General features: G+C 40.6%; 1 protein-coding gene across 1 annotated transcript in view; it reads right to left on the bottom strand.

Annotated features, from left to right (window-relative positions):
* The window catches only part of LOC126263462 (uncharacterized), a 165,507-nt gene that overhangs the window by 88,570 nt on the left and 64,004 nt on the right, over positions 1–12,933 (bottom strand). The window contains exon 5 of the mRNA XM_049960555.1: positions 11,104–11,249. Within this exon, the coding sequence (XP_049816512.1) occupies positions 11,104–11,249 (146 nt within the window). The remainder of the gene's footprint in view (positions 1–11,103; positions 11,250–12,933) is intronic.

The following is a 12,933-nucleotide window of genomic DNA, read 5'->3' as shown; positions in this document are numbered from 1 at the left end:
TTGCTGAAGGCCAAGGTAAGGCTGATGGGATGGTAGGAGGAGACGGCGGACGGCGGTTTGTAGGGTTTGAGGAACATCAGGATGCAGGAGGTTTCCCACAGTTCGGGGTAGTAGCCGGTGGACAGGACCACATTATAGAGCCTGGCCAGACTGGAGAGGAAGGAGGCCGGAGCTTCACGGAGGTGGCGATAGGTGACACAATAGTGACCAGGAGCGGTGTTGCGTTTCGTGCGGAGTGTAGCGACGAGACCCTGAGTAGTGATGGGGGCTTTGAGTTCGGTGTGTGCAATGTTGTCCAAGTACTGGAAACCAGGGGCGAGGGGAGGGACAGAGGTGTCAGGTCGATCGCGGACATCTGGGAAGAGGGAGTAATCGAACTGGGGATCGTCGGGGATGGTAAGGACATCGGAAAGGTAGGAGACAAAGTGATTGGTCTTACGGAGGTTGCCAGGGAAGGGTTGATCATCATGAAGGAGAGGGTAGTAGGGAGGGGGCTTAGATCCGGTAAGGCGGTGGAAGGCTGACCTGTACTTGGACGAGTTGATAGGAAGTGTAGCATCAAGACGGGTGCATGTCTGTCGCCAGTCCCGGCGTTTCTTAGCCGCGAGCAAGTTCCTGATGTGTCGTTGTAGTTGTCGGTGGCGTCTTAGTGCGTCCGGGTCACGCGTGTGAAGGAAGGCACGGTAGAGACGGCGGGGGACGGCCTGTGGGGGTAAAGTAGGACGGTGGGGGTGGATGGCGACGGTAGGTACGTGGGCCTCCGCGGCCTCAGACAAGGTCTGCTGAAGAAAGGATGTGGCACGGGTAATATCATCAGGGTGGTGGTAGGTGAGGGGGTGGCTATCGACCTGGGTAGAGAGGGTATCCCGGTAGCATTCCAGTCGGCACGGGAATAATCATGGACGTATTTGGGGGGAGGGTCAGTACGAGGGTCGGGACGGGGGCGACGACCGTCTGAAATGGTGAGGAGGACAGGGAGATGGTTGCTGGCTGAACGAGAGGCAGGCGCTTAAATACTCTATCGGGGGTGCTGCTATTGGCGGTGCGCGGTTCCACAACCCGTATAAACCAGGTCCCTGAGCTTAAAGATTATGTACTATTCTAAGTTTAAGGAAATGTTTCATGTTTTAGTTATTATAACACTATTTTCAATTAACTGCAATTGCAATACAACTTCTCCACTCCTTTTCCTACCCCTGGAAACTCTGCATGATTCCACATTTTGAATTTCATGCATATGATTATTTCTTCCATTCGATCTTCCTGGCACAACTTACTACATCACTTAATAAATGACTTGCTGTTGTGGCTTTCTCAAGGTCTACAAAACAGTTCTTTTTTATAATGGAGGTTTGAGCTCAGTTTCCGTGCTCGTAGGAAATTAATAATGAATTAAGGATGGGTCCTGAGGCTGGCCTGGTTGTTGGCTGTATCTAAGCCGCAACAACGTAACAGGACACAGTATTTACAAGCGACCATACATAAAAACAAACACGTCAAAACTAAGGATTAGTACATGGCGTACTAATTTACACCTGCGAATACATGTCCAAAGGTACATTGCATTGTAATCCGGAACAACATAGGCACCGCAATATCGTATTTATCCACCAACAGCGGGCAAGCGACTTTCAAGTAAATTGTTTCGCCTGTACGGGAATATACAACGTACATAATGGATGTACGAGTACAGGCAGTAGACACATGGTTGACGACGTATGGAAGTGTGGGTTTGGCCGTGAGTCGTGCACGGATAGCCTAATGCTACAGCGACCGCGGGAAATTTGGGTTCGAGTTCCGGTCGGGAGAAATGTTCATTGTTATAATTCCAGTCTACAGCTGATGGCTGTCCATACTCGAAACTGCGAACATATTTAATGTTGGGGACGAACTAGGGGCTGTAGTCGTCGCAGTACCTGTTACTTTCGACATCCATGCATGTCAAAGGAACATTGTATCGTAATTCGGAATAACACAGGCACTACAATATCATTTTCTCGAAAAGAACTCTAATTCAAACCTGCTTCCAAACTGGCTTTCACATATCTCACGTCTCTCTTCTCTCTCTCGACATCTTTTCCTCATTCTTGGACGTATCATTTTACGTCTACATCTATAGCTATACATCGCAAGCGGGGCTACTTCTAGTACCACTATCTTTCCCCCTTCTCTATCCCATTCTCAAATGGAGCATGTGATTGCCCGATTTTCTCATCGTGGTCGTTTCGCGAAACTCATGTGGGACGAACTAGGGGACAGTTACCTATATTGTACGGGCTCTTAATTTCTGTTTAATAAGGCGAGGGTGAACTGCGTTATTCTTGGAGCCATGCCGTCAGCTATGAGTTCTGTGTGTGGCAGAACAGATCGTGTAAAGACAGCGATGGTTCTATTATAGTTTTCATCTAATTTTCTGTGTACGTGGCGAAGAATTACTGCTATGTGGTTCAGTAGCAACGCAATGTTTTTATTTATGGGTGAATACAACTGAAGTAATTTTAGTTTTCTGGCAGTCATGAATCTGTATTCGTTGTAGTTCGTTTATAAGAAATTAACAAAAACTAAAGTGCGTCATTGCGTATGGTGCACCGCTGTAATTTTACGATACTGTACCGCTCAAGTTTCAGAAACTTGGTCTTACAGTGAGCTTTAAAAATGCGTTTAGCGTTATTAGTGCAACATATTATTAGAAATGATTTGGTGAATTTTCTAATGCGTACTCTATCCTAAGTTATTAGTTAAATAATTACTTTGTATTACAGTACGCCAACAGAAAGGCTAATTATGTAAGTGTAGACCAGATATGGCTCAAATTCAAAGATACAGTATCGACAGCAATAGACAGATTCTTACCGCATAAGTTAATAAGAGACGGGACTGAACCACCACGTTACACAAAACACGTCAGAACACTGTTGCAGAAGCAACGAAAAAAGCATGCCAAATTCGGAAGAACGCAAAATCCCCAAGACTGGCCAAGTTTCACGGAAGATCGAAAATTTAGTGCGGAAGTCAATGCGAGATGCTTTTAATGGTTTCCACAATAAAATATTGTCTCAAAATATGGTAGAAAACACAAAGTGATTCTGGTCGTATGTGAAGTACACCAGTGGCAAAAAACAGTCAATACCGTCACTGCGCGATAGCGATGGAAATGTTACCGACGATGGCTCAATAGCGCCTTTCTTAGCAATCGTATACAACCGCTCACTTGACGAAAGGTCTTTCCTATAGAGTGGAAAGTAGCACAGGTCACACCAATATTCAAGAAAGGAAATAGGAGTAACCCATTGAATTACAGACCCATGCCACTGACCTCAATTTGCAGTAGGATTTTGCAGCATATACTCTACTCGAGCATTATGAATCACCTTGAAGAAAATGACTCATTGATACATAACCAACACGGGTTCAGAAAATATCGTTCTTGTGCAACACAGCTAGCTCTTTATTACCATGAAGTAATGAGTGCTGTCGACAAGGGATTTCAGATCGATTCCATATTTCTAGATTTCCAGAAGGCTTTTGATACCGTTCCTCACAAGCGACTGTTAATCATATTGCGTGCATATGGAGTATCGTCTCAGTTGTGTGCCTGGATTCGTGATTTCCTCTCAAAGAGGTCACAGTTCGTAGTGAATGACGGTAAACCATCGAGTTGAACAGAAGTGATATCTGACGTTCCGCAAGGTAGTGTCATAGGCCCTCTGCTGTTCCTGATGTACGTAAATGATCTAAGTGGTAATTTGAGCAGCCCCCTTAAATTGTCTGCAGATGATGCTGTAATTTACCGTCTAGTAAAATCATCAGTCGATCTATTTCTATTAAAAAATGATCTAGAGAGAATTTCTGTATGGTGCGAAAAGTGGCAATTGGCACTAAACAAAGAAAAGTACGAGGTCATCCATATGGGTACTAAAAGAAATCCGATAAATTTTGGGTATATGATAAATCGCACAAAACTAAGCGCTGTTAATTCGACTAAATACCTAGGAATTACAATTACGAGCAACTTAAATTGAAAAGACCCCATAGATAATATTGTGGGAAAGGCGAAACAAAGACTGCGCTTTGTTGGCAGAACACATAGAAGATCTAACAAACCCACTAAAGAGAGAGCCTACATTACACTTGTCTGTCCTCTGCTGAAATATTGCTGTGTGGGTTGGGATCCTTACCAGATAGGATTGACGGAGGACATCAAAAAAGTGCAAAGAAGGGCAGCTTGTTTCATGTTATCGCGCAATAGGGGTGAGTGTGTAACTGATATGATACGCTAGTTGGGGTGGCAGTCACTGAAACAAAGGCGGTTTTCTTTGCGGCAAGATCTATTTACGAAATTTCATTCGCCAACTTTCTCTTCCGAATGCGAAAATATTTTGTTGACGCCCACCTACGTAGGGAGAAATGATCATCATAATAAGAGAAATCAGAGCTCGAACGGAAAGATTTAGGTGTTCCTTTTTCCAACGCCCCATTCTAGAGTGGAATGGTAGAGAAGTAGTATGCAAAAGGTTCAATGAACCCTGTGTCAGGCACTTAAGTGTGAACTGCAGAGTAACCAAGTAGATGTAGATGTCTTGAAAGGTACACCACAGATGATCTGCATTTAGCTGTAACAGTATACGTAATTGGGGACTGTGGATTCAATGAATGTATGCACACATAAAATGTGCCTCATCTTACAGTTATGAAGCATGCCGAATATAAAAATGAAAATGGAAACTGGGATGTGAAAATGTTTGTCCACAATAGTTTTGCAACGAACCTGAAAACGAATGGAAGAGCATATTCTTACTTGTGAAGAAATAATATTGGATTTAAACATGTTGGATGTACGAAAAGTTGCGTTTTACTTTGCAAAACTAAACGGATTGCCCTACAAGACCAGAACGAAGAAGCCATGGCAGGCAAAAAGTGGGCTCAAGTTGTCCATTCAAGATATATCACCGAATGCGACGGCAATGATGCAATCTACTGGACTTAGCCAAGGAGCCTGTGAATTGACGAGCATACAGGGCCCGCTCTAGGGGCGGGCTGCCCAGATATTTGTCCTGGGCGCCAACATTTAAGAGCTCCATTTTGGCTGTAAGTGTGAGAAAAATATTGGCATATCAAATATTCAGTAACAGAAAAATATTACTGCAGGTAAATATAAAATGGAAGCTGTAGCCATGCGAGTGGTTCCCGTCGCATCCGTTACCTAAATTTTCTTAATTATGATTATGTGTCTGCCTGCACGGCCTGTTGTTGCGAGATCGAGAGCCCCTGATTTTCGCAGCCCTCTGTGGTGTCCAAGGTTCTCCGGAGGATGGCGAAAGTTCCCCGCTCCCTCCGAGATAACACTGTCGCTGTTATGTGACCTATAGTTAACGTCGGTCGCGGAAATTCGAGCGGAAGTTGTCTACGTTTCTCATAAGAATTCGCGATAAGAATAAGAAAGAACTCATGGGAAGCACTAGATAAAGCCATCACAGATACAAAGGAACAATATAAAAACACTTCTTTCAAATTTTACAATAGTTCAATCACTAAATGCACTAGAAGAATGAATTGATCAGATTGGCAATCACAGTAAATTTTTCAGTTCTTATATAATATATACGAATTAATACCATAACCAAAGAAATGCTACTAAAATGCTGTAAGCATTTAGAAAGCATTTTAACTGATTGTTATTCTGTCGACATAAATAGGAAAGAATTACCAGAGGAAATTTCAGCAATATTTGCGCTTTTGGGTAAAAAAGAAAGCCTAAACGATGTACTGATTTTATTTACAATGTTAAGTTTTGCCCAAAATCTTACTAGTTCTTTAAGAATATTGATAATGACAGCAATATCTGTAGCAAGTGGCGGAACAAGTTTCTCTATGTTAACATTAATTAAAAACTTTTTACGTTTGAATATGAAAAATCTTCATAATGGTCTGGCCATCTTCTCAACTGAGCCTGAAATTGCTGATCAAGTCCATTAAAAAGGAGCAATAACAAAATCTGTGCCGGCACGGTAGCTCAGCGTGTTCGGCCAGAGAGCCGGTTGGCCTCTATAATACAAAACTGAGTGAAGGATCAACCACCGAACTTGAACAGGATGTCTTGCGACGTCCGCAACGACCGAACACAACGATCAACAATGAACAAAACGCAAAAAAAAAAAAAAAAAATGGGTAACGCCTTTGATTAGTAATCAAAACATTCTCGGTCCCTGCTTCGAAACCTGCCACCGCTTAAACTTTGATTAATAATCAGCACTGGCGGCCGAAGGCTTTCGGCATAAGAATTCACACTCTTTCAGCTAACGGCCTTGTCAAAGAGAGCGGAGGAGCTGTTAGAGGTTCAGGACACTCTGTTGTTCTTGGTGAAGAATCAACAATAAACAAAGGCATGAAGATGCATAAGACAACGGAAACCACTGCATTAAAGACACATAACGTGTATTCACATAAAATGTAGCCTGTAATGAAAAAGTGTCATGATGATCTCTCCATTGGGAAAAGATTCAGGAATAGTCCCACATTCGGATCTCTGGGAGGGGACTGCCAAGGGGGAGTTCACCATGCGAAAAAGAACTAATAACCAACGAAAGGATAACGTTTTATGAGTCGGGTCATGGAATGTTCGAAACTTGAGGGTGGTAGGGAAGCCAGAAAATCTGAAAAGGGAAATGCAAAGGCGTAGTCTACATATAGTAGGGGTCAGTCAAATGCAATGGAAAGAAGACGAGGATTTCTGGTCAGAGAAGTGTAGGGTCATTTCAACAACAGCAGAAAATGGAATAACTGGAGTATGAAGGCAGGGCAGAGAGTGTGTTACAGTGAACAGTTCAGTTATAGCATTGATTTGGTCAGAATCGCAAAACACCGACAACGGTAATTCAGGTATACATGCCAAAGTCGCAAGCTGTAGGTGAAGTGACAGAGAAAGTATATGAGAATACTGAAAGGGTAATTCAGTACCTAAAGGAAGATGAAAACTTAATAATCATGGGGGATTGGAATGCAGTTGTAGGGGAAGGAGCAGAAGGAATGGTTACAGGAGAAATGGGTTTGGGACAAGGAATGAGAGAGGAGAAAGACTAATTGGGTTCTGTAATAAATTTCGGCTAGTAACAGCGTAAACTCTGTTCAAGAACCACAAGAGGAGGAGGTACACTTAAAAAAGACCGGGTGATACTGGAAGCTCTCCTTTATATTACATTATAGTCAGACAGAGATTTCGAAATCAGATATTGGATTGTTAGTCATATCCAGAAGAACATATAGACTCAGAGCACAATGTAATAGTGAAAAAAGGAAGAATCAAAATGCAAAGAAGTGAGATACAGAAGTACTAAGGAATGACGAGATACGCTTGAAATTCTCTATGGCTGTAAATACAGCAATAAGGAACAGCTCAGTAGGCAGCACAGCTGAAGAGGAATGGACTTCTATAGGAAGGGCAATCACAAAAGTTGGAAGTAAAAATACAGGAACAAAGAAGGTAACTCGGAAGCCACAAAATGGCTAAAAAAAAAGAAATTATTTAGTTGATCGGTGAAAGAAGGAAGTACAAAAGTGTTAAGGAACAATATAATTAGTAAAATGGTTCAAATGGCTCTGAGCACTATGGGACTCAACTGCTGTGGTTATCAGTCCCCTAGAACTTAGAACTACTTAAACCTAACTAACCTAAGGAGATCACACACATCCATGCCCGAGGCAGGATTCGAACCTGCGACCGTAGCAGTCCCACGGTTCCGGACTGCGCGCCTAGAACCGCGAGACCACCGCGGCCGGCAATATAATTAGTACATAATATGGACTGACACTAAATCAAAGTAAAATCAAAGTAATGACAAGTAGCAGAAATGAGAACATCGAGAAACTTAACATCAGTATTGTTGATCACGAAGTAGATGAAGTTAAAGAATTCTGCTACTACTGGAGAAAAGGGTATTACTGGCCAAGTGAAGTCTTATAGTAACAATCATCGGCCTTAATTTGAGGAAGAAATTTCTGAGAATGTACATTTGGAGCACAGCATTGTATGGTAATGAAACATGGACTGTTGGAAAACCAGAACAGAAGAGAATCGAAGCATTTGAGATGTGATGCTACAGACGAATGTTGAAGACTACGTGGACTGATAGGGTAAGGAATGATGAGATTCTGCACAGAATCGAAGAGGAAAGAAATATGTGGAAAACACAGACAAGGGGAAGGGACAGCATGATAGGACACATCTTAATACAGAGAGGAATTCGTGGCGGGCCCCGTCAAACCAGTCAGAAGACTGACGACTCTAAGAAGTAACACTTAAGAGAAAGATTCAAAGTAGGCAAAAAGTCAATATCGTTATGTATAAGCAACATATCAAAAATAGTATAAATTAACAATGAAGCCACAGAACATATGTGTTTTCGTGTTCACGACAGCTGGAAGCAAAGAGATGGAAAGAAAAAATAAATAAATAAACATTAATAACCAAAAGAGTAAAAATGCCGTAGTGGGTATTTGGTAAACTAAATAGGGTACTCAGGATTAATCTTCTGATATATCTTAAAAGGAAAACAACCAGTCAGTTTTGGTTATCGGTTTTGAGTCATGCACTTGTTGTGCAGAAACCATTTAAAAACGGAGGATTGCTGTGAGAGAAATACATGCATGTTGGTATTTACTGGAAAAGTCGAGGAAAAAACAAAGGGAACGACGCTGAAGAGGATGATGTGATTGTGACTATATTGGAAATGTGGTTGACTTACAGTATTTAAACCAGGAGAATGGGTAGAACAAGAAAATTCTTTGCTGAATTCCAAGAGACAAGAAATGATCAAGACTATGTAAGGTGGGTGGATTTAGAAAAAAAATCTGAAGAAACGTGTATGTATAAAGCTGAAAACTGTAAAATCCAAGCAGAAGAGCTTATACCAAGCAGAATATACCAAACAGCTGAAGAGGATTTTGAAAACCAATGAAAATAAAAATAAAGATCACCACTGTTGGGCTTTATCTCTACAACTTCCTAGTGCAAGTCCAGTGTGCTAACCGTTTACGCCTAATGTATTTTGAAATACGGACGTAAACAGATATTGATATTGATGCTATATGTTAATACAGACGGAAACTGTCTTTTCATATTTAATTCATTTTTAATTGTAGAATTAATTAATTAGACAGTATCAACCAATCTGAAGAATAAACTGTATATACATCGAGGACAGAACAGACAATCTTGACTATTCGGGAGCAGATAAGGGATTACGTCATACATATTAGCAGTCGTCGAGAATATAGTCTTTTAAACCAAAATGACAGATTTTAAATTAAATTTTGGGGCAAAAAAAAATGATTCAAATGGCTCTGAGCACTATGGGACTTAACATCTGTGGTCATCAGTCCCCTAGAACTCAGAACTACTTAAACCTAACTAACCTAAGGAGATCACACACATCCATGCCCGAGGCAGGATTCGAACCTGCGACCGTAGCGGACTGAAGTGCCTAGAACCGCACTGCCACACCGGCCGGCTTTTGGGGCAAAAATAATATCTTTCTTCAAATGAAGAGTGAAATTAGAGAACTTTCTAAGTGCCCGTTTTTGAAAAACAAGAATAGTTTTCAGTTCTGTTGTGCTGTCGTCACTCTGTTGTATGATGCTAGACTTCATCCAGGTGCCAAATCATGTAGAAAGTCTTTCAAACATGCGTCAGTAGATGGCGCATGTTATCTGTGCCAAGCTTTGCTTCTCTCTGGAGTTAATAATTCTGTTAATTTACACAAATAGCGTCGTTACAGGTTTCGAACCACAAATTCATCTGCATAAAACTGTTCACAAATAATTACGTTTGGCGCTCGGAGTGGCCGCGCGGTTTGAGGCGCCATGTCACGGATTGCGCGGCCCCTCCCACCAGAGGTTCGAGTTCTCCCTCGGTCATGGGTGTGTGTGTTGTCCCTAGCATAAGTTAGTTTAAGTAGTGTGTAAGTCTTGGGACCGACGACCTCTGCAGTTTGGTCCCTTAGGAATTCACTCACATTTAGTAAACAACGTTTTTTTTTTAATTAAAAGTTACATTTGCTCACCTTACTTGCCAAAAAGGAAAATAGCCAATAACCAATGTAAGAAACCACAAGTGTAATATAAATGTGAACGGCCATATGAAGATGAATCTGTCGATTCGAAACTGGTAACAACGCTATCTGTGTAAATAAATGGGATTTTAAACAGTGGGTGGTTGGTGTTTCCTTCTTTGTAAGAATCAGCTTGTCAGAAATTTCTTATTGGACTTTAGAACCAATCAGTTTCATGGTATGGTACTTAAAACGTTCTTAATAAGGTATTTATGTTCTAGTGATACCTTCTCAGTTTTTTCGATACAGATGTTATGTACAAAACAGATATACATTGTATTTTCACTCTCCTGATACATGTCTGAATGACTTATCCAAAAGAAGTATGTACTTCCCTCCTGCTTAAATGAGGAAACTATGTGAGTTTCAGTGCTGTTGCTACTTTGAGGAGAATGAAAACATTTCCCTTAGGAGGATATTCGATTGCATTTTTCATGTTCTGCAGATATCGCTTAACAAAACAGCAAGATACAAATAGAGGAGGAAGAGAAGACGACAAACGGATCGTAAGTGAAGAGCTTATGAACGGCAGGATGGGTGTTACCTAGCTAACGGCGTTGTATTACGAGACAGCCCGGGGCTGTACGTTTATAGGCAGAAGGAGACCTTTAATTTCCGCTCTGCAGTAGCTTGCTCTTAAGCTTGTTGCGTGGATAACTCAGTAATTTACGACGGCGAAATTAATTTCACCGGAGTAAGACGAGGCGCATTATAAACAGGAGACAGAACGAAGATTCTAATAAAGCACCGCAACAAATTACACACATTGAAAACGGAAGTCCAGAGTGGAAGGTGGAAGCTGTTACTATGTTCAGAGAGAAGTGAAGGTTATTCAGGAAGTACTATCTACGTCACCTTAAACATAACAAAGCAGCTAATTGAAACGGTATTTGAAACATTCGCAGAGAAGTTCTCAGATTGGTATATTATTAAACTAAAATTAATGAGTTCAATTATATATAATGTGGACAACGTTATTGCATGTACAGAAACTCACATGTCTTTGATAGCAGCGAAGTTCCACAGTATCTCTGACCTCCCTCTTCTGTTTGCACGTAGCCTTCCGTGCAGCTGGGACTCGAAGGCAAATCGAAGTCTTCCATAGTAAATTCAATTGCACAGGATTCATTGCTAAGCGAAAATCTGAAAAAAATAGAAAATGTATGTTTCTTAGAAGCTCACACGTTCCTTGTTTTTCAAAGTTTCTCTGATTCTACAAAGAAGAGCAGCGACTTAATTTTTTTTCGATATGGTATGTAGCCTTCTCCTTGTGGTTACATATTTATTTAATTATATATAAAAAGTTCAATTTAATTTCTGTTTGGGCAATGGTGTTAAATTATTGTAAAGGATAAATGTAAAATTATGCATCAGAACTTTGGCGTATCATTACCGAGGAACTGTATCGAATATTCTTTGTAAATGTAATAATTTATGAGAATTATGTTTACGCTGCCGGGGTCCATTTCAATAAAATCCCTCACGCGACGTGGCCACGTTTATGTAATAAAACTGCCAACATATGGGCTGTTGTTGTAGCCTGTTGAGGACTGCCTGCAACAGCAGCCGAAACGTTGGTAGTTTTATTACAGATGACGCGGTCACATTTCATGAAATGGAAGGAGATTAACTATATTCATCCGCAGTTCAGTACTTTACAGTTGTAACGTATCCACAAAAATACACTTAAAGCAATGACGCTTTCAATAAATGTTAAAAAAATAATAAATGAAAAGCACCAGTTTGCTTTTGTTCTACAATATTGTAGAACAAAAGCAAACTGGTGCTTTTCATTTATTATAATGTTGTTCTACCAAGAACCGACGGAAGATTCTGTTAATATGTTTAAAAAATAAAAAATAAAATTAAAAATTAATAATATAATTAAAAATTAATAAGATAATTAAAAATTAATAAGACAATTAACAAGAGTAATTTTTTTATTTATCAGTTTTACTGTGTTTACCAATAAATTTCAGGAAGCCGACACAGTGTTAAGAGTGACAGTGGAACATTGATGTAAGTATTTTAAAATCAGAAAGAGGTGGACTCTACATTTCGTAACGATTGCAAACAGTAGTACAGCTCAGGGGATACTGAAGACGATCCCTGCTAGTATAGTGCTGCATGTGGCCTGAAAAGTAAGTGAGTATACTCATTTATTGATTCATATATTAGTGGACCAGTGTAGTGAATTTAATTATATTCGAAGTGTTAAGAGTTACAGTGGAACATTCATGTAAGTGTTTTAAAATCAGAAAGAGGTGGACTCTACATTTCGTAACGATAGCAAACAGTAGTACAGCTCAGGGGATACTGAAGACGATCCCTGCTAGTATAGTGCTGCATGTGGCCTGAAAAGTAAGTGAGTATACTCATTTATTGATTCATATATTAGTGGACCAGAAAATAGACCAGACCATCCTACATGTTTTTTCACAGAAGAGCCGAAGCAGCTGGTATGGATGACAATTAAAAAGATCTGTACTAACTAATAAGAAGCGAGGAAGTACCTTGGGAGAGACAACAGCTGTTAGAGATATCAAATGTACAGACAAGAGCTGTAGCAGTATATCTATATAGGTGAGGTTAATTGAACAATTTATATTTGGAAAATAAAATACATGTGCAGTTTTGTTGCGCGATTATATGGCAAATTAGAAGTCGCCTTACAGGAAGGTGGATGGTCTTTTTTTCATCAAGCAAGATGTCAGTGTTTTCAGTCTAGGAATCACAAAGGCTGGAAGAAATCAGTGCTACAGTGTAACAACCATCATCATCACCCGAAGATGGTGTTCCAACTGTGTAAGATCAGAGGTGTTAGGGT

The sequence above is a fragment of the Schistocerca nitens genome, chromosome 6, assembly GCF_023898315.1.
Source record: "Schistocerca nitens isolate TAMUIC-IGC-003100 chromosome 6, iqSchNite1.1, whole genome shotgun sequence".
In the NCBI taxonomy this organism is placed as follows: domain Eukaryota; kingdom Metazoa; phylum Arthropoda; class Insecta; order Orthoptera; family Acrididae; genus Schistocerca; species Schistocerca nitens.
Note: the sequence above shows the minus strand (reverse complement) of the source record. Positions and strands in the feature narration are given on the sequence as shown.